Source organism: Limanda limanda, chromosome 9 (genome assembly GCF_963576545.1).
Source record: "Limanda limanda chromosome 9, fLimLim1.1, whole genome shotgun sequence".
Taxonomy (NCBI): domain Eukaryota; kingdom Metazoa; phylum Chordata; class Actinopteri; order Pleuronectiformes; family Pleuronectidae; genus Limanda; species Limanda limanda.
This window is the reverse complement of record NC_083644.1, coordinates 19,913,428-19,935,442: the sequence shown is the minus strand read 5'-3', so window position 1 is coordinate 19,935,442 and position 22,015 is coordinate 19,913,428. Positions and strand designations below refer to the sequence as shown.

General features: G+C 43.8%; 1 protein-coding gene across 1 annotated transcript in view; it reads left to right on the top strand.

Moving 5' to 3' along the window:
* ncanb (neurocan b) overlaps positions 1 to 22,015 on the top strand; it is a 101,569-nt gene that overhangs the window by 3,880 nt on the left and 75,674 nt on the right. Inside the window, exons 4-8 of the mRNA XM_061078901.1 lie at positions 1,898 to 2,072; positions 4,323 to 4,450; positions 7,940 to 8,233; positions 9,222 to 10,079; positions 15,937 to 17,130. Of these exons, the coding sequence (XP_060934884.1) occupies positions 1,898 to 2,072; positions 4,323 to 4,450; positions 7,940 to 8,233; positions 9,222 to 10,079; positions 15,937 to 17,130 (2,649 nt within the window). The remainder of the gene's footprint in view (positions 1 to 1,897; positions 2,073 to 4,322; positions 4,451 to 7,939; positions 8,234 to 9,221; positions 10,080 to 15,936; positions 17,131 to 22,015) is intronic.

The window sequence follows — 22,015 nt, the reverse complement described above, 5'->3', positions numbered from 1 at the left end:
TCACAACACAGTTCCATTGATTGTGTGTGTCAGCCATTGTCTGAGGTGAGGACAATAGATAGTACATCAGTACTGGGCATGGGGAAAAGCTACTGGAATTATTTGTGCAACCTCTGGGATGAAGCAGACTTTTAGCATGGGTCTGTATAGTTTATACACTCTAAGTTGGATCACAGGCCTCCAGATCAGCCTCAGTGTTGCCTGATGTAGGCTTTAAGTTTCTGGGGGGATGGAAATTCAAATACCTGAGCACAGGCGCAAACCAATCAATTCAGGTTAATCCAGACATGAGGCTGAGGCCGCTGGAGAATCGGGTCATGTGTTCCTCTGATGGTGGATTTTATTTCCCATGTACTTCCCTGTAGCATTGAATATGATTGTTGTGTGTCCCAAGCATCAAACTGTAATTGTTGTTGTGAATACGATCGCGCAAGCACCATTGGTTAAGCCCACTATGAAGCGCCAACACGACCCACATGTGTGAGTCTTGTGTATGGAATGTAAGCAGGGCAATAAGTGAGGCTGTGTCTCCATTATTCACCTACCGGCACCTCCAAGACCACAGCTTGATGTGATACACAAAGGAGATATGGTGCTGGTTGGCAGATTTAGAAACTTTGGATAGAGGCTCACAAGCAGTTTCCCTTTTTCAGTATAAGCATCATTTCCAAGAGGCAAGGGACATTGACTGCCACAATGAGGGCATCCCACAGTCACCAGTGGTGCCTTCCTCTCCCTGGAGACTGTGTGAGGAGGCAGAGGGTAAAAATAGTTTCATGAAGAACTGAGTGTAAGACCCACCTGTGGAATGGGACCATACTAAGAGGAAGCCAATTTGTCTCACTGGTGTATGAATTAGCCAGCTTCCTATAGAATCTCTGTTTGAACAAGATCCCAGAGCCACAAAGGAAAAAGGATAGAAACCGAGAAATTAGGTAGGAAGAGAGGGAAGATAGCATTTTCTGCTCCACATGTAGGATAAGACTGAGATGATGGACTGGTTGGATGCACTGCTGTTGGAAACCGCTGTGTGAGTGTGTCACACAAACACACAAGGCCCGCCTTGCTTTTCGTGGCCATAGCCCGAAGAGCCGATGGTCAAATTGCACCACCTCACACGAATCTCTGTCACTCTCAGAGACAGCCGGACAAAGATAAAGGTGTCGTGTATGTAGCCAGACGCCCGCTGGCTTCTATGTCACTGATTGCTGCAGGGCGAGGTGAGGATGGACACTTCTAAAGCGATTCCAATCCCATTTAAGTGGAATATATGCTCCTTTCACAGCTCGGGAATCAGTGTCTCATTCTTTTCCCAGCTTTTTATTCTCAGTTTTTCTGGGCTACCTTTTTTTTCAACCACAATTGTTTGCCTTCCTATCGACTTCTCACCTTCTCTCTCTGTCACTGTGGTTCAGCACATACAATTCTTTGAATGCAGTGCAGCTCTCTCTGTTTGTGTCTGCTTTCATCGTCTTTCCATCACGGAGGCAGGCCGAGTGCAGCAGGATGACACCGTGTGTGTGTGTGTGTGTGTGTACTCTTAAAGCAGTGAAATAAACATCACCACTGTCTGTCACATGCTGTATCCAAGGGTAACATGTCTTTCTTCCGACGATAAGCCGACCAGCTCTCGGATGCAAATGAGATCGGCAGTGCATGGGTTCCTGAGGCTGAATGTTTTTGTCTCCTCTTACACAGATGAAACAATATGATGAGGACGTCTAGAGGGCTTTTGTGTACGTGTCTGGGAGCGTGTACATATTCATGTTATAATGGCTCAAGGTTGCAGTTCATAAATATGTCTGTAACCCAAAGGTCGCAGGTCATAAATTTATGCAAGTGTTTTTTGGAGCCCCCATCCTGTTTGTTATCACGTATTATTATCTGTTTCCTCAAGGTGTGGTGTTTCACTACCGGGCCCCTCACGACCGCTACGCTCTGACCTTCACCGACGCCAAGAGGGTGTGCGTGGAGAACTCGGCGGTCATCGCAACACCAGGCCAGCTGCAGGCTACCTTCGCGGACGGCTACGACAACTGTGATGCTGGCTGGCTGTCAGACCAGACTGTCCGGTGAGGCTCGTACATCTGGGTATACACATGCTGCATGTGGTTAAAAAAGCCAAAGGTTAAAGGGGTTGTTCACTTATTGCTCATTATCTACTCACCACTATGCCGATGGAGGTTGGCTGATAGTGTTTAGAGTCATACTCTAAACACTGTCAGTAATCCTCACAATCATAGTAAAGGCTGATACTTAAAGAATAGTGTGTATGCAGGAGAAAATACAATGATGAAGACTTATAAGCCTCCTGGTCACAGTTGGCATGGAAACAAATAATGCAGATTCTGCTTGAGCACTTCTTTAAATGATAAGAGTACATCCTGTAAAATACACTGTACTAGAGAAAGTCATGCATCATCCAGCATTTTATATATGAAAATACCTTTTTTCACGTTTAAAATGTTCAGACAAGGCTGTATGTTAACTCTGTCTGTTTTGTGTGTGTGTGTGTGTTTGTGTGTGTGTTCTGACTCGTTTGTCTGGGGTTTGAATTAGCACTTAATTTTCCTTTATTAGAGTTTTAACGTCGCTGTCTGATGCGAAGAGAAAACAGGAGACTTGTTCGGTAGCAGTTGTGGGATTTGGTTTTAGATGATTGGACTCTGCTGAGACAAGGACACGGTTTTTACCCGCACAACAGATTACAAATACCATTTAAAATAGCAATGCCTCTTCCATTCATCCCACAAGCAAGCACAAAAAACCTCATATTACAGTCCAGACACACACAGACAAGGGGCCAATACACACAAATACAAATACACACACACTCTTTAAAAAAACTGGCACGGCAGATTTTTTCGAAGCATGATCGACGTATATCGAACTGCACAGTCCAGTGGGAGATGCTTTCTTCTGTCGAACAGGAATCACGAGACAAGAACAATAGTCAAGGAAAGTCATGGCTAGACTATTGTCTGCACAAAAAGCATTCTATTGACGTTCCCCTTACTTGACAACCATTTCTGGTAATTGTCAGTCCTGGAGAGAAACTGTGTGCTCACAGCTCACGTTTGTTTCTGTGTCACATTTTAATCATTTTCAAATTGATCAAAAAGTGTAATAGAAAGTAAATGCTCCCTCCTTCTAAAAAAATGTCTAAAGACCTAACGTATGTGGACCTTTGGCAGCATGAAAGTCAGTTTGATCTTTTGGGAGATTTTAGAAGCAGAGACTGTGCCACATAATTGCTTGTTTGCACAACGGAAACACCGTAAACTACATCTGCCCTCTCTCCGCTGCCTGTGCTTCTGGGTCCACATTTTAATTTCAAATCGCTGTTGCTCCAGAAGCAGACCGACTGCTGTCTTCCCGACGGTGTCTCACAACCTTCTCGAGGGATATAGCTGCCCTCCCTCGTTTTCTTTCTCTCGTTCTGTCTGGCCCTCCTGTTGTTTTCACTCGGGAGGATTTCTAATTGGTCCAGAACCAGGAGGCTCTGAAGGAAAGTGTCCAATTAATACGGAGGGTGACGATACAGACATCAGCCGATGCTCCATCTGAAATAAAGAGGTTGAACCCAGACTGGGGTTCTCTTGCTGCGCTCCGTGGGTTTAAGACTCTGTGCAGGAATGTGTGTCTTCTGCATGTATATTTGACTCTGTGTTGGTGCATTTGTGAGTGTGTGTATGTGTGTGTTTTTTCCAAGCACTCCATAAATCCCTGTATACCCAGCGTAATCTTTTAATCAGCTTCTTTGCCGGTGCCCAGGTGCTGCTGGAATCAATGTTCTAGAGCAATAATTGCACAGTCGGAGCCTGAATATAGTGAAACCGCTGTTTTGTCAGCCCCACGCTGCCAAGCCGCTGACGAAATTCATGATTCTCTCTAAAGCATTACTGTTAGTGCTAGAGCATCTAACATGTTCCAAAATGCTCCTGGAGCAGTAGGGTATTTATTCTGTTGAAACTCATGATGAGGGCAGAATAATTAAAATAAGAAACTGTACTTATTGAAGTGTTGTTGTGACATGTGTACCTGACTGTGGCCTTTGTGTCGTGCTCACGAGGGAGATTTATGTGTTCATTTTATTCTTTCAGGGAAATGTATTTGGATAATCTCTGGGAGGAAGAAAGGCTTAAATTCATAGTATTCAGAGGAGGCGATGATAAAAGTGTAGTTCAGTTTTCATCTTATTCTGTATGCGTGTGAACACAGACTCATCCCCTGGGAGCCAAGTTTGTCTGTGGCTGCCTCTTTCAAGGACAGGCTATATTAATCTCCCTCTCCCTCCTTTTCTCTCTCGCTTTTCTCCGCAGGTATCCCATCCAGTCGCCTCGGCCAGGCTGCTATGGCGACCGCGAGGACTCACCTGGAGTCCGTAACTACGGCAATAGGGCCCCCGATGAGCTGTTTGATGTTTACTGCTTTGCTGAGCAGCTTCAAGGTAGGAGTCAGGAGCCCGAACCAGAAACTTGGGTTTAGTCATAATGCATGGGCACACTAAGCATCCGTGCAGCGCAGGAACGCTGAGACTGGGACTTAATACTGTGTTAGCGCTGAAAAGAAGAGGGCAGAGTGAGAGGAAGGGTCAGGGAGTCAATACTGAGTCCAGCTGACGTGTTGCTTCCTCAAACCTTTCGATTTTCAGTGCTACAGGCAGATGTGGCAAAGACTTAGAGCAGGTGGATACAATGTCTGTATGTGGATGGAACATCTTGAGAGCCGCTCATCTTATTGGCTTGACACATGACTTGTGCAATGTTAAGAGACCAGGGAAGTGCAGTGTGAATTCAGTGTGAATTGGACACGTGGTACATTCAATAATGAGGGTGGGGCCCTGTGCCTTGTTTACAGTCTCGGGACCAAGTTGAACGTGTCTTCTTCTACGTCCTCAGACAAGCTACAGGAACAGATGTTTTCACTTCTCGTTATGAGTAACAAGCACTATCAGATAACCTACAAGTACAGCTCCACTCAAATGCTGGACTCCATAAACACGGGTGTCATGTTAAAGCAAGCGACTAATATGCTTATTAGGACTTTGTTGCCCAAAAACAAACTTACCCAACTTACCCAAAGGGAAAGTGAACCTTTTCCTAGGGAAGCCAAGTGTCCTTGAGTTTTTCTGAGTTTTTCTGAAAGTTGACGCATCTGTGTATTTTCCTATGAACCACAGTGTGTTCACTAGCCACAACAAATGTAGACACAGCAAGACTGTCCTGTGAAGCTTTTGATTTCATATGCTGAAGCAGTGCACATGGGGCTGTATCATCTACCTGACACAAACAGTTTGAGATGCTGTGCCTTTTCTAGCCAAGAATACAAAAGCAAACATGTGAGGAGTGGTTTAAACAGTGTTTTTTTTTAATATTCGGCTCTAATATAAGCTTTAAACCTCAGCAAGTCCTGCTGAATAACTTTCTAGTTACTTCACACACCTTTTTTTCCATTGTAAATGACAAAGCCTGACATATATATTATGACCGTTTACCTGGAACATCTAGCGTCTGCTTTTTAGCAAAATGCAATGTACAGAATGGCCATCAAACATATATTTAAGGCCTTCTTACATGTTCCTCAACTAAACTGAAACTATCAACTAGTCAACTGAAGATGGAGTTTTTCAACCAACTCATGGTATAAGCCTCAATTACCTGACTAACAGCAGCACGGGAAAACTGATAGTAGCAGAAATGAGAAGCCTGCTATATAAAAACACCCCACTGTTTCAATAATAATCTCCCGCCGCTGTCCCTTGACAGACATAGCACCAGTAATTAAGGGGTTAATTGAAAAAGTGCTGCAGTGAACAGCCAATATGAAAACCCACTTCACCAAATCCAAATTACTTTGAACCCTGGTGGAAGACGAGCTTCAAACCTCCTGCTATGTAAGGGAAATTAAAATCACCATGTTATCTATTTTTGCATATCTAGTCTAGTTCACCGTTCAGTTCAAGATGGAGCTGGAACGTATATTTGATTCACTTATTAGTAAATCCGCTGGAAATGAATCGGTATAGCCTTAATATCTTGCAATGTTTGTCATACAAAACCAAAGAAAAACATTTTTCTGACATGATATTTTTTATGAATGGTCATTTGAACACTTTACTGGTTGTAAACATGCCTGTGTTCACCCGTTTATTTAAAGTTCAGTAAGGTGTTAAGCTGGACCCCAAACTGGAGAATCAGTTGTTGTTGCTGTTGTTGTGAACGTGCAACTGTTGTAGATATTGAACGTATAACGTGTCCAAATCGCACAAAATTTCGACACCGCACTTCCTTGGACTCTTAACAATACACCTGCCAAGTGTGAAGCTGATAAGATGAACAGTTCTCAAGTTGTGTGTTCCACCGAGCGGAATTATTAGAAAGATTGATGAGAGTGTGTATGGTAGATGAATCATTAGTTGGACAGTTCAGAGAGGTTCAAGATAAATGTCATCAACAGCTGGCGGTTGGCTTTTGCTACAATGCTGTTGTTATTAGACGTTGATAAAGCAGTCAAATGTAGTCCTCTGTTCATGTGACGCTCTCTTCTCACGCAAACACCACACTCTTGTCATTGTCGTGGTGTGTTTACGACTTCTCTCCAGTACACGTCCCTTGTTTCCCTTCCATAAACCACTCCTCCATCCCAGCATTCACCTGCAGCCTCGTAGTTTAAATCCCCACGGGGAGGAAACGCTCATCATCACAGTGAGTCCCTGCTGTGCTGAGCTCGGCGTTTCTTCGTGGGGGGTGACGAGACCAGAGCCCGGATATCAACACTACACGTATTCTACTTATTATCATGCCCGTGTGAAATTTGTTCCCCTTCTGCATATTCAAAACCCAATCAGAGACGCAGCAGGGTTGGAACAGCTCGATGGGGGGAATTTGTCCAGACCACTTGTTATTAAGTGAAACCACCACAACTGTCATTAAGTGAAACAGTTGTAAAAAAATGTTATAGCTTATTGTAAATTACCACCTCCAGACTTTGTAAACAGTCACCTATATTATCATTGAGTCAAATTAACAAACTGATTGAAACACGCAGGAGATAATCATCTGCAATCAAACAGAATTTACATCTTGAAAGTCTTTCTGCAGCCGTTCCAATCAATATTTCAAGCATCTTCTAGCTATAGACTCACTCTTCACACAATCCCATTCCGCTTCTTTCTCCTTTCATTGTATTCCCGTCTTCACCCCTGACCTTTCACCTCTCCATCTCTGCTCCATAAATCAGTAATAGCTCCTTTTACTCTCGAGCATAAAGCTCCGGGATCCTCACATCAGACTCACTCCTCTGTTCAGCACTCCTCATTCACACTGTCCACTCCGCCAGCTCATATTTATTTCATCACTCACTGAGTCACTAGTGGATCATCTGACCGTATCATTTTATTTGTGCTCTGCAGACACACTCGTCCTCCCGAGCTCCCTCTCTCTATTTTGCATCACCATGTCAGGCACATCACTGCTACCTTTCTTCTTCTGCTTCACTCACTTCTCTGCACTTTCTCCCTGATTGCAACTGCTTTGAACTGAAAGAATTGCCTTCATATAAAGTCTCTACTTTGAATTACTCATGATTTTCATTATTATTTTAGGTAAAAATAAAATGTATTCTGATGCATAGCAAGTCAAACTTTTCTTTCATCCCTCTGCTTCAAGTCTCTTCCTTGTATTGCTTTGACAAATGATGAAGGAGATGGCTGGAACGGTTTAGCATTTAAAGTGAAAGAAAATGTTGTCAGACTCATCTGCGCTCACAATAAAAAAGAAATGTAACCTAAAGTACCGATCTCACTTTGTACAGCACAGAGCACAACAATAGCTAAAGGTGATCTCAGTCTGATAGCTAAAATCTCTCCCGGCAATCAACCCTTAGCTGACCTCCTCCCTCTCTCCCCCTCACTTCTCCCTCTACCTTCTCCTCCCAGGCGAGGTCTTCCACTCCACGGTACCTGAGAGGCTGAGCCTGGCCACGGCCTCCACCCACTGCCACTCCCTGGGGGCCCAGCTGGCCACTGTCGGGCAGCTCTACCTCGCCTGGCAGGCTGGTGTGGACCAGTGTGACCCCGGCTGGCTGGCGGACGGCAGTGTCCGCTACCCCATCAACGTCCCACGGAAGAACTGCGGCGGGGACGAGCCGGGGGTGCGGACCGTCTACAATAACCCAAACCGCACCGGTTTCCCCGAAACCACAGCGCTGTTCGACGCCTACTGCTACCGAGGTGATAAACTTGTGTTTGGTAGTTGCCATTGCAACAGTACGGGCTCAGAGGGGGTCTGGTAACTTGTTTCTATTCCGGGTTTTTAATTAGTAGAAGATGTTTATGTCACACATGAAGTAGTTGAGAAGAGGCTGTGTGACATTTGCATTACACTCTTGTGTATTTGAGGACTTTGGATGTTGTGCGTAGGGAAGAGAGAGAGAAGGAGATGACAGGAAAGAAAGATGATTAGTTAATCTGGGGTTTGAAGTGACAAGTCTGCAGAGGATTTGCTTGAGACATAGCTTGTATCTGACCCTTTAATATTTTATCTTCACACCACAACATATATAACTCTCCATATTTAACCACATTTTTGCATTTATAAAGTATTTTTATTTTTTTCCGGCTTTTTTAATAGTAGCAGATCACATATATTAGAAAATTAAATTTTTCTGATAGATGGGGAAAAAAAGGAAAGCATGACAATTTCATCCCTCACAATGACAGCTTATAACATTTTCATTGAAGCAAGACAATTGCATAACCCAATAATTTTAAGAAAACAAGGACAGCATGAGAGCGGAGCAGCAGTGTAGCTGTCAAAACAAAGTGCTGATAGATGACACTCATCGCCAATTTACATTATTATCTAAAATAAATGATGATGATGGTTCAAAGTAGATACAATTTTGTAACATGTTTTATTCAGTATGAGAAATTTGGTCTGTGTAAAGATTGTCAATGCAATCTGCTAATATGACATGAACAACATAAATCCATTTAGTGAAAGAATCAGAGCCACATGTGATAAAACTGTCAATTCAAAAACTGTGGAGCAGCTCTGATATTAATGTTCTGTTGGATGGCAATAACAAGCTGTACTGTCATATGAGCAGAGAAAAAGAGCGAGGTCAAGTGCTACATTTTGCAGCAGCACATAAAGCAGAGCAAGTGACAAACGGCACAAACGTTGGTTTTAGTGAAATGTTGCTCTTGTGTGTTGCAGCACGTCAGCCTGCAGGGATCCAGACTGCAGAGGTTCAGGCTTTGCACCAGACCGTCAACGAGGCTGCACAGGCCACCTCCTCAGTCAATGAAGCCCAGCACACTTCCCCTTTCCCCAAGACTTCCACCTGGACCGGCCTGGTCAACCTGGACAAAGCGGGAGTGGGCTCTATCGCCGGGATCGACAACTCCTCTGAGATCTCTGAGGAGCATGTCGTCATCCACTTGAGGCCTGAGGTGGAATGGAAAGACAGACAGGATGTTACAGGAAGCAGCCAGGAGAATGATCCTCAGATTAGCACAAACACCTTGGGCCTTTCTGACCTTGAGAGCACAGAGAGTCATGGAGTCTCTGCCCACGAAGAAGAAGACGGCGGCTTTTTGGGATCTGACAACCCAAGATTATCCTCCACAGCCTCTTCAACTCCACAGTCTCAAACCACTAACAGTGTGCTGGCCAAGTTTGTGAACACTCTTATGAGACCCTTAAGGCACTGGGCTGGACGTGGGGAGGGTGAGAAGATGGAGAAGGGACTTTCAGTGCCTGAGGAAAACGTAGGAGAGAACCAGACGCAGGGTGAAGCATCCAGCCGAAACCTCAGTGTGCCCAACGCCGTCAGAAACAAGGGCAAGGTGGACAACGCCATCACAGAGCAGAGAGGCAGGTTCTTTCCCTTCAGGGCTCCTGTCAGTCGACAGTCGAGTACAGCAGAAGGTCTGTCAGAGCAGGAGAGAGAGGTGATGCCATTGTTTCGATTAGTGCCTGCAGTCAAAAAGGCAGGGCATACCCAGACCAGCACCCAGGCAGGAGAACGAGCTTCCAGCACGTCTGCAGATGCCCCCCTGTCCACTGCTCATGGTAAGAGCCCAACACAAAGAAAATGCAAAACAAAGAAAAAGAAACTAGGCTGAATTGAAACGGTTTTATTCCAAATTGAGTCGTGGTGCATTAAAATGTTGTTGGTAAATGTAGGATCTTCTTATGTTGTGCTTTTTAAAAGGTCTCTGCCTCTCCATTCCTCTGTCTCTTGGTTTCCTCGGAGTAAACTATAATATATTCCTCCACAGGGAAATTTGAAGTATCTCTGTAAATAAAATTAAACAGTAATTGCAAACTAAAAAAAGGGCATAGCACGTACAGTAGTGCACAATGCAGTAGCGGAGGTTTGATTTGAATAAGTTTTAATTTTATTAAGGTTAGCTCACATACAGTATGTGTTAAGAGAAAAGAAAACCTGCATCACACAGGTTATTTTTAGGTGTCAATGATGTGCTGGGTTTAGCTGTTGAGTAATGAATAAATTAAACTGATGAGAAAAACAATGCAACTCCACCAGATATAGAAGGCGGTTAAAAAACCTACTTGAGTGAAAATCAAGGTTTTAGTCTTGTTAACGTGTCCTTTTGCGTTTTATATGACACATATCATATCATAAATGAACTAAGCTGAAACACCATGGCGGAGTACTTCCAGCCTGGAGCTGCAGTGTTTTAATGACGAACTCGAAAAACCAATTCAGACAGGCAGTACATTTCCCTTTAATATAAAGAACCAACTCGTGAGGGGGCACTTTCTGTATTATTTCGCTAGTGCATTTCTCTAATGCACCTTGTTTCGTAATAGCATTACGTGGATTATCAGTTGTAGCCATATGCTGTATATAAATATGGACGAAGTATCCAGGATACGAACGCTGCCATCTTGCTCATTTGGAGCCAGAGCCTGCTTATTAGCAATTAGGGGATAAAGCCGTGCTAGTGAGGTACCGCTGATTCATTCAGGCGGCCAATCAGTCTCAGCTGTCAATCATGATTTATCACCCTAATATCACATAATATCACCTATTGCAACGAGTAACTAATTAAAACGAAAATTGCTAGAAATAATCTTTGAGAAAAAAATATTTGATACGTAAGAGTTCAGTTTGTACCATGTCCCTTCTGCTGAAGACGGAGGCAGGGCTTCTGACTTTTACTACGTGTACGTGCACATTGCATGTGTATGTGTTGAAGAGCCTTTACACCCTGTCAGACGGGTAACCTCTAGCAAAAACAGAAGAGGGGGATTCGTGCCGTGTACCGCCAGCAAGGTTAGAAAAGGTTAGCTCATGTCTTATTGAAAACACCCTGGCTCCATAACCCAAAATCACTTCCTCTAGTTCATTAGTTCAGGGATAAAGATGGAGTAAAGATTAAAGGAACGACTCGTCGCTGAAGGATCCTGGACCAATAACCACTGGAGCAAGATCCATTTATAACACGTTACAGCTCAGGAAGGAAATACACGGACAGAAACCAAAAAGAATGTCTATCACGCCCTTGGGTGGAAAAGGCAGTTTTCTTTTAATAGCCACCACAAATAACACATCCTTGGCATCAGAGAAAATGGGAGGATACAAAGTAAGACTAACGCTCTCCCACAGACAGCCAGAAGAATTCAATAAAGGTGTTCAGCTTTTTTCACCTATAGCAATTGCAGGCTGTATTTATATAAATACTCACTGCTGTTGTACCTGAAATCCAATGTCTGCCCCTCAGGTATTAATGAAAATCCAAGCTTTACTCAGTATGTATTATTCACAACCGTATCCAATTAACGTGGAGGTTGGGTTGCTCTGCCATTCCCCCTCGCCTCCATCTTTGTCTATGCCAATTACGGCCTGGCTCTCTGAAGGTAGGCGGTAATGATCACTACAGCGAGGATGAGCGGCACAAGAGGGGGATGAGTCGCATGAGGAAGAGGGAAGAAAGGGGGAGATGGCGAAAGGTGCAGAGGAGGAGATGATGCTGTATTTAATGTTGCCTCGGTGGAAAGCTGCCCAACTGATTTTTCTCTTCTTAAACCAGCATCATTGAGGTGAATTAACTGTTATACACATTTCATTGTAAATGATAACTTTAATGCTCAACTCTCAGTAAATTATTGGGCCTAGTTGCCTCCTTGACTGGATTTTAAATATTAATATCAAACTATTAAAAAAATGGAAAACAGTCTCTGAACTAAGTTTAGTTTTTGGCGAAGTGGGTAAAAGTAATTGTCTTGCGCACTCCACTCTTTTTTCTTTGTATTATTATTATTATTATTATTATTTTTTTTTATATTTTCTCTCTGAAAGCAGGGAAGCTAAACCTCTCCCATGTGCCTGCTGTCATAAGCACCCAAAATGACAAGCACTGAACCGGTAAAGACATTGATTTATAGATTTTATTTTAATGGTCCACTGGCTTCCCCCCCAGCCCACCCATAAGGCGACCCCCTCTCAGTGCGCTCTGGATGGCCAGTCCGGCTATGATTCAAAACAATCACTCAAAATCAGCAGGGGGAGGAGGCAGAACAGACAACATTAATTTCTTCACCAACTTTGATAGTAACCAAGAAGGTGCTGGATCCAGACTGTAAATAAAGATGGATGACATGTCTCCTCGTCCTCCTACTATCCAGACATGAAGACAAAACATCTTACATCAACAAATGCTGCCATCTTGCATATTCTGAGTCACAGTCTGCACAGTAGCAATCAGGATTGAGGTATTGAGGTTCCACTGATACGTGACCAATTGCAAGTCAGTCTTAGCTGTCAATCAAGACGTTTCATTAACAGACATCAGTGTGATAAGAACTGAACTACTGAAAATGACAGAAACCATCATTTATCAACCATCATCGGGTTTGTCCATGTTATGTTTACTAACATGGAGATGGCAGGGTTTATGAACTATGGTGGTGAAGACCCGTTGGCTTCTCTTTGAGGGAGCTGGCGTGTCGTCCATTTTTATAAACAGCCAATCCCTCTTCAGGATCTGCTTAATATTAATCCCTGAATATAACATAGTCATGGCAATGGGGACACACCCCCTTATTAGGAGAGAATTTACTATATTTATTTTATATGGCAAATTGCGACTTTAAATGAGTATAACAATAACAAACTATCCAAAAAAAATCGAATCAACTTGAGACTGTGTGTGTGTGTGTGTGCTGACTCTAGATGCTCCTGACATGATTCACGTGGCCATGCAATAACGTCTGCTCAGTAGTTTTTTTTTTATTGGATGCCAAATCTACAGATGGGCAGAGGTGGCATTGTCTCTCTCACTCTTTCTGTCTCTCTCGTTGTCGGCCTCTGCTCCCGCAATCTAATAAAATGACTGTGTGACTGGAGGGATTCTCTGGGCTCGTTTACTCCAGTAAAGTGGAGTCAACACAGCAGAACCACTCACAGCGGAGGCACAAAATGACTCTCTGAATGGGCTTTATTATGAGTTTGTTTGTGTTGGTCTGCGGTTCTTCCACCAAGCCTTCACCCAAACAGATTTACAGCAGTGGAGATGAACTTTCACCGCACTCTGAGCAGCACCATGAAATCAGCCAAGCCGATGCCTAATTGTCTCATTTTATTTATTACATGGGTCATTACATAGAGGATCAAACCAGAATAATGTGTTTAATTACTCTCACTTTCATCCGCATGTGTGTGGTAAAAGTATGTAATTAGCTATTTGGATTATTAATAGCACAATTACACTGGGCTACATGGCTCTTATGGAAATGAACCTCAGGCTCACAAACCTCACTTAGGCATGAGGCAACAGAATAACTAATGAATAATTTACATTGATTTTAATATTTGATGCATGGACATATTTGTATATGTTCTGCCTCTCGGGGTAATTTGTTGTGCTGCGTTGTGATGCTGTGCTTTTAAGACATGTTAACTGAACTGAGGAAAGCCAAACCATGCTGAGCGATGACGGGGGTTGCGATGCTAGCCGGCCTCTCAGTAACGCCGCTGTTCTGAAGAAAAAAAAACACAACAGCCCTGAGTCACACATGCAGACGCGATGAATTATTGATGGTGTGGACAGAGTCTGGTTTAGCGTAAGCTGATAACCACTTCATCTAAATAAACATGTCTAGCTGGAACCCGCTGCGGTGCGAGTCATTCGCTGATCACGTTGAAAGTCTTCCCGTGTTTTTCCACGTGGCTTCTCCCACCACAGGCAGGCGCATCCAGCCGGCTATTTTGGGTAAAAGAATCCACACGGAAAGAATGAGAAAACAGGGACAGAGAAGTGTGAAATTACTTTGAATGCATCTCTCCATCCGTTTGGTGTGTTTGTTCATCGGCCCCTCTCTATTTGTCTACAAACTCCAGCAACCTCAGTCAGCACACTGAGCTGAGCCACTGGTGAGGAACGAAGCTCACTCTATCCAACTTACTGTAAATAAGAGTTCACAGCTACTTTCAGTTCTCTACAAACAAACAAGCAAGAAAGTTATGCTGAACTCCCAGTTACAGTCTTTAAACTACATTTTGACATATTTCGAAAATCTCCCCATACATTCAACATCATACAGTACAGGCTGATGAGAAATTGTTTGTTTGAATACATAAAAACGTGTGGGAAATTACAACCCTTTATTAATTGAACTGTACATTCCCTGTAACTCAGTTTCCCATATATTTTAGTGAGCGAATGCAAGAATGAGTAAAAAATTGCATGACCACTGCTAGAAATATTAAATTTAAGAGCTGCCTTGGAAAACCAAAGACTGACAAAGTTATATTGTTGAGGTCAAGAACTGTTTTTGTTTGATCTGGGCTCATCAACGTGAAACAGATCTCTCTATATGTGAAAAGATAAGTGGTTGTGGTGTTTCATGTATTCCTACATTTTTTAAGAAATCTTGGATGGATCAGATTTTGGCCTCGTCAATGTTAGACGATTCAGTGTTAAGACCCACAGCAGCAACTGAAAACTTTGTTTTACAGAAGCATGGCAGTTATTACAATTTTGGTCATTTAACATGAATTCTTTCTATATTTGTGTTTTAATTACTGGTTTGAAATGAACAGACCGCAATCTTAAGCCAGTTTTGGGGTTAATTGTTTTGTGTCGGCAGGCAACTGGCAGCCAAATCTAAACAGTTCTCACCCACACAGTGCTGATGGAACAGATTAACTGAGTTTGAGTGTTATTTCTTTACTAGAAAAATACCTAAAGGTGTTTTTTACCAACTCTGATTGTTGCCGATTTAAACATGAAGTTGCAGAGAAGAAAAACATATTTGTCATTAAGTGATCTGGGTCTTTAAACCCTGTTGTGTTTTCGTTTGTTTGACTTTTGTATTGTTACTAATGAATGAATAGTTATGGTTGTATTTATATATGTCTATGTATGAAAACTAATGAATGGGTGTGTACAATCATGTATATGATATATATATCTGTTTGTTTCGATGTAAATGCTGCTCATAGTCAGAAGTTAACTGTGAGTATGAATGTTAATAACTCAAACTCACATTCTTTACAAGTGGGGACACAGTCCCAAAGGATGTGGACTAAATTTCTACACACTGTCTGCTCTCGGTTGATTAATTTCATTATACTAAACAGAAACTGGTTTGCTGTGTGCACAGAAAAAAAGAGAAACCAAAACATATTACAGACATAGCCCACACGTGACTAAAACCCATATCAGTGAATAAACACCACACCTTGCTCATCCTGGTAAATGCAGCCGACTCTAGTCCAGGATGAAGATACCGTTTCATGTTCCCATAATACCTCTGAAACTCTACTCCCTATGTGTGTGCCATTTGGCTCATGTAAACCAGGCTCAATTTTTTAATTGCTTTTTCCAAATCCATAAAATTAAATCCTCCTTCTCCCCCGATAATCGAATCCTATCTTCTGTCTCTTTGTTCCCTGTAGGATCCACTGCATCAAGACCCAATGAGGGATCACCTCCCAGTGGACATGTCAACATATCCGTCCCTCAGGGACCCCGAGGAGCTCCAGCTTTTGCACCAGACCCCAGCAGGCACTTTCAGTGGGTCATTGAGTCCATGCGTGTCTCTAAAGCAGGACCCCGTGGAAATGTGGCCTACGCGGGTAAACCACTAACCTGGGGGCCCATGGAAGCCAAAGCAGGGCCCCTTGAGGTTATGACCCTTCCCACGTCCTTTCGACAAGACAACCAAGAAAATTATTCAGGAGAGGGAAGGGATAAGGACGTAGAGGAAGCCACACCCCCATCAGCTGGTCAAACAGTGTCAGAGGAGGAGAGGGAGATGGAGGGGAGCGGAGAAGGAAGCAGGTTTCCTGGTGGGTTTGGAGTGAAAGTCAACAATATGAGCAGCGGTGGTGGCAGACCGAGCCTTGAAACAGAGTCCTCGCTCAGCCAGAGTGAGCTTGTGACTGTGTCTGAGCTCACCACCTTGTCCCAGTGGCAGCCAGTGGATCAGCCCACTACCTCCCCTCATTCTCAGAAGGCAAACACAGCAGAGGAGGCCATAGGGGGGGTGTTCTACGTCCGCCGGCCCACTAAAAACCTCTCCTCAGCCTCCTCACACAGAGGGAAAGATACGTCAAACTCAGGATTTGCTCCTGTTTTTAGGATGAATAGCAAAGACACTAACAGAGAGGAGGAGACTTACACAGCCGAGGCCTTGATGGAGGTGCTGACGACCTCTGCAGTGACCATACCGGAGCTTCTGATGACCATACGCACTCAAAGGACAGATGCTACAACAACAGACAATCCCTCTCACAGCTCCCCAACAGATGAGCCATCTATTTCCATTTCATGGGTTCTGGAGGACAAAACAAGTACACCCAACATTCAGGATGATCGAGCCACTCCAGCCCCTAGTATGGGATCTCAAACGACTACAGGAGTCCTTCAGTTGGCTACTCTTGCGGCCGACTCCAAAGCTGGCGCCACAGAAATGGAGTCCAGGTCTGCAGTGTCTGATTCTTTCATCGTGGGCAGTCGGTGGACACCTTTCAAAGGAGTGGGCCAAAAATCCGAGGAACACAAGGCCAAGGAGACGACAGACAAGAAAGACAGAAGCAACCCCTTCGGCATCCTCATACCCAACTGGGCCTTTGGTCTCATCCCTTCAGGTACGTGAGCTCCCCGGTGTGCCAGATGAATGAACCTCACTGTCATCATTATCGGCATGATTATGAGCAATTATCTAATCAGCAGCGATTTATTGAATTATGTATGCAGTTCAGTGACATACCCTCCACCTGAGTTCACAGCCTGTGTTCAGTTATACTTTAAATCCACCTCTATACTTACTCGCCCTGTCTCCTGTTGTTCCGTTCTACATCTCCCCTCTCGCTCTGCCTCTCTGACAGACGTCATGCATTCTTAATCCAGGCCTGTTCCTTCTTTGCTGCACTCGCATCCCCTCTCTCTCTCTCCATCCCTTCCTCCCATGATGGTGTGGAAGCAGCTCCACGCAGTGAGCCAGAGCACTGAGGTGAGACCAACTAGGTCTCAGTGAAGTAATTAGTGGGTCACAGCGAGTGCAATTAGGTGAACCGGGGAAGAGCCAGAGATCCTGGTCCGCAACAAATCAATGTAGGCACAAACTACGAGATTGGAGCTCGTAATTGACTGCGGCCTCTTCTCTGCTCTCATTTTCTACTTTGGCCATGTTCAGCTCAACTCTCATTTCTCTCTCACTCTATCCCTGAACTTGTTGTATGTAATAAATATCAGTGTCTGTGCCGTTTGTCCTAGATTGCTTGCATTGATTTTCTTTTGATAGTTAATTTACTTTCTACCGTGGGAGAACTTCACAAAGTGAAATAACATAACAAAAGCTGTAAACCCAGGGCCACATGTCACTTACTCATCTAAATTTGTGATCTTAACAACCAAAATATGTTTGCTTCCTGTTAAATTTGCCTCTCTTTGGAGACAGCAATGTTTATTATTTTATGTTTTTTCTACACTAACACTCATCCTCAGCCCAGCGTTTCTGCTATTTCCTTGGGTTTTGAAAATACATATTTAAAAGGTATGACTCAGATCGTAAGTCATCCTGCTCAGTTAAGTGGATTTCCAAAACTTTTCTTCATATGGAGAAAGTAGGAACTCAGTAGTTGCATTTATGTAAAGCCTTTCATGCGACAAGTAATCGTGATAGCAACCTGTTTTAAGAACCTCCGTTTGTCTGCATGTGAATCACATATCTCCAGATCCACTCATCTTGTCTGCTTCACACTTGGAATATGTATCGTTAAGGTTCCACGGAAGTGTAGTTTTGAATATGGTGCAATTTGGACACGTGATAAACTTTGTATAAACAGCATGAGCAGCGGGGTTCTGTGTACTGAGTCGAGCTTCACCAAACAGGAGAACAGCTCTTTGTGCAGTAGACGTGGTGTCGATGCCAATTCAGGGTCGTGTGGACTGAGCCCTGCAGCTGGTGTGGACTTGCTGCAGCAAGTTTCAGAGAGCTGCAACCAGCATCACCACAGGCCAAATAAACATCCCAGACATATTTAGAACACGCACTGCATTAGTCTGTCTATACAGTTAAAGAAAACATTAATACAGTAACTTGATTCATGTGAAAAGAAATAGAAAAAAACTTTTTATTATAGTGTACAGATTGATATTTTTCATAAACTGTTAAGGTCCTTCCAGTTGAATAGTCTTACTATGCATTTACCTGCTTGCTCACTGAGCGTGCATCAGAGACCTTCTCCTGGGAACATTCACCACTGGACTACATTCTTTGTTTTGTCAATCAGAAGCACTCTCCACCAGCAGTGACCATTTTCCATGTAGTGCATCGTTCTCTGAGGTACCTTCTGCAGGACATTGAGGTTTTAATTGAAAACACAGCAGCAAACCAATAACAGTGCAAAGCCTCCATACAAGTCCATTGTGTTTGCTTGAGATGGTTCGGGATGTTTTACATTTTCTAAATGCCTTCTTCAAACCCTCAGCCAGACATTTCAGTCAGTGAACATGTAAGACCGTGAGATTGATATCTATAAAAAAGGAACATTTTGTAATTACAGCTCAAGCACACACGTTTTCATCATATAAGAACACTCAAAGAAAACAGGACAAGAGCACTCTTTTTCATCAGTATTTCTGATCCGCTGACATTTGAATGGAGTGAGTGGGCCGTGCTCTGGTTGAGTCATTAGAGGGATAAGACCCCTCCCTATGTGTGACCTTTTGTAGTTGTCAGTTATAGTACAGGGAAAATTACAGCAATGGGTTGTCTGCCCGTTACAGCCGAGAGATAGAGACAGAGAGGAGGGAAAGGGCAGGAGGATGGACAGGAGAGGAAGAACAGGGGGAGGGGGCTAGAGGAAGAGAGGTGAGAGTGTCCTCCAAAAAGTGTGGGTAGGAGTACATAAACCTCTTTAATCGATGATCAGAGACTTCACTAACACAGTCCTATGGGCCTCCAGAGAGCACATCGTCCCTCCTCGTCTTTTTTTTCTTCTTCCTCCTTTCCTTCCCCTTTCTTGCCTTTCATTTTATGTCTTGTCCTCTCCTCTCCTCCTTTCCTTACGTTCCTTTAATCTGGACCGTCTCAGCGTCCCTGCGTATTATTTGCCCATATATCAGAGTGATTAGACACTGTTTTTTGCCTCATCCAGATTTTCAAATTCATCAGTCACTCTGGCCTCCAGCTAAAAACCCACACAGATGGGTGGACGTTCGCACACACACATCAAAAGTGAATACATGCAAAGAAACATCAGCACAGAAATCTCAGTCAGAAGTAAACCTTGATAATCCATCCCACATGTTGAATCACATACTCACACAGAATATGTCTTAATCCTCCAGCTATGAATATTGAGAGAAAGTAAACACATTTCATTCTATTTCTTTATTTTTTTTACCCATATCGGCATTTGCACATTGAATAATCCTAGCGACATTATTTTTTAAAGTTTGAGACGGCTTTTTTTGGAGCACTGGCAGGCAAACCGATTAAGATTAAGATACATTTATTTGTCCCAAACACATGCACAGACATGCACAAGCACACTCATGCAAGGAGGGAAATTTAACCTCTGCTTTTAACCCATCTGGTGCAGGACACACAGAGCAGTGGGCAGCCATGTACGGCGCCCGGGGAGCAGATGTAAGGGGAGTAAGGTGCCTTGCTCAGGGGCACTAGACAGGGTAGGGAGAATCCTCTTGGATTTTTGGACACATCAATCCAGGTTCGTCTTTTTGTTGTTTCTCTGTGGAGTCGAACCAGAGACGAACCAGAGACCTTTTCTGCCCATAGTCCAAGTTTCTGCCACTAGTCCACCGCCTCTCCTTTTTTTTTTTTTTTAAACCGAGTCGGGGGGGATACAGCTATGCCTGCTGTCTGTCCCACCTCTAAATGACCAGTGTCCGTCTGATACTCTGGCAAACAGGCTGCGGGATAACTCTGAGTTATAACCACCTCGGCTCAAGCCTCATCTGTGACTCAAGATGGATCAGACCTCTGGCGACATCAATAACACTGCAACCAGCCCTCAACCAAATGAGACTGTTAGATTTGGAGGGGAAGAGACAGTAGGTGGAAGTGTGTGTGTGTGTGTGTGTGTGCGTGTGTGTGTGTGTGTGTGCAGGGTGGCGGGTGAGGAGATAAATGGACCCAGGCCTACACTGGGGTGGCGTATCATCAGTGTGGGTCTGTGGCTAGATTCAGTTTGTCTGCCGGCTGTCAGAGTCCTTGGACGGGTTGTCTGGAGCAGTGAGGGGGCACATCCTCAACGCTGCATATAGAAGACCATTGATTTTCCTGCCTCTCCCTCCGTGTGTCTACCGTCATTTCTTCCCTCCTCTATCCCTCTTTCTCTCTCGTCTACTTGCTTTTTTCCCCCCATCTCCCTCACTCCCTCGCCATCTCCCCAACTTTATGTCTTTTATTACTCCTCTGGTCACTGTTATGAGACTCCGTGGGACAATGTTTTCATAGCCTCTTGAACTCCAATGTGGAACAACACAAGGCAGTCAATTGCCGTCTTAGCGCATCCGTCCCCTGTAGGGTCCTCAGCCTCAGCAGGATCCTTGTCCCCTCCCTTTAATTCCTAATCTGTCCCCCTCCTATCTGCTTCTCATCTCCAACTTTCCATTCTTTCTTTCTTTTTATGGTGTAATTCGACCATTTTTCCATATCAAACCCTGCTGCTGAATCTAATCCTGTGCTATTGGCTGCTGCTTATTAAATGAATGGGATTTGTTAGAGAAAAGCCTTGAGGGACGCTGGGCTCCATCGCTGTGTGGGTTGAAGCTGTGTTACACATCTCTCTGTGCTGACTGAGCAGAGGCTCCTTGTATCCTATTAACCAGGGAAATAACGAAGCAGCCGGTGTGGTGAAAATTAGCCGAAGTAGAAGGTGGTGAGAAATCCAGTCCCTCCAGGATGTTGAGCTCGAAACAGTTAATGAAAACTCAACCGATCCTCCTGACCTTCGGTGTGATCTTGCAACTTTGCCCAATTACCACAACTTTTCTTCACACATCTGACCAATCCCTGCAGTTCCTCACATGTGTCACTGATCATAGCAACAGCCAATTCAAAACCTTGAGCCGTACATCACGAAAACCACTGTCCTTTGTCTGGTTGTTAACATGCAGACGAGTGTGTGTAACACAAACTCATAGAGATCAGATTACTCCTAAAGACACAACACACACATCCCCTTTTGTCCCGTTGAAAGTAGGTGTTAATTTTTTTATACTGCGTACAATGCTGTCGTGCAACTAAACAAAAGTGGTTGACAAACTATACTGCAAAACACATCGCACTGACAATATACTGACTTCATTATATAACAAATCAGGATGATACAATATGATTAATCCGGAATTATAGCGAGTGCTGACAAAAGACCTTCTGAGTTAAATATGTATGGTCAGTGGAAACATTACTAAGTTACAAGTGATGGAGGCAGGCTTGTTTGTGTATATGTGTGTGTGTGTGTGTGTGTGTGAGTGTGTGTGTGTGTGTGCATGCGTGTG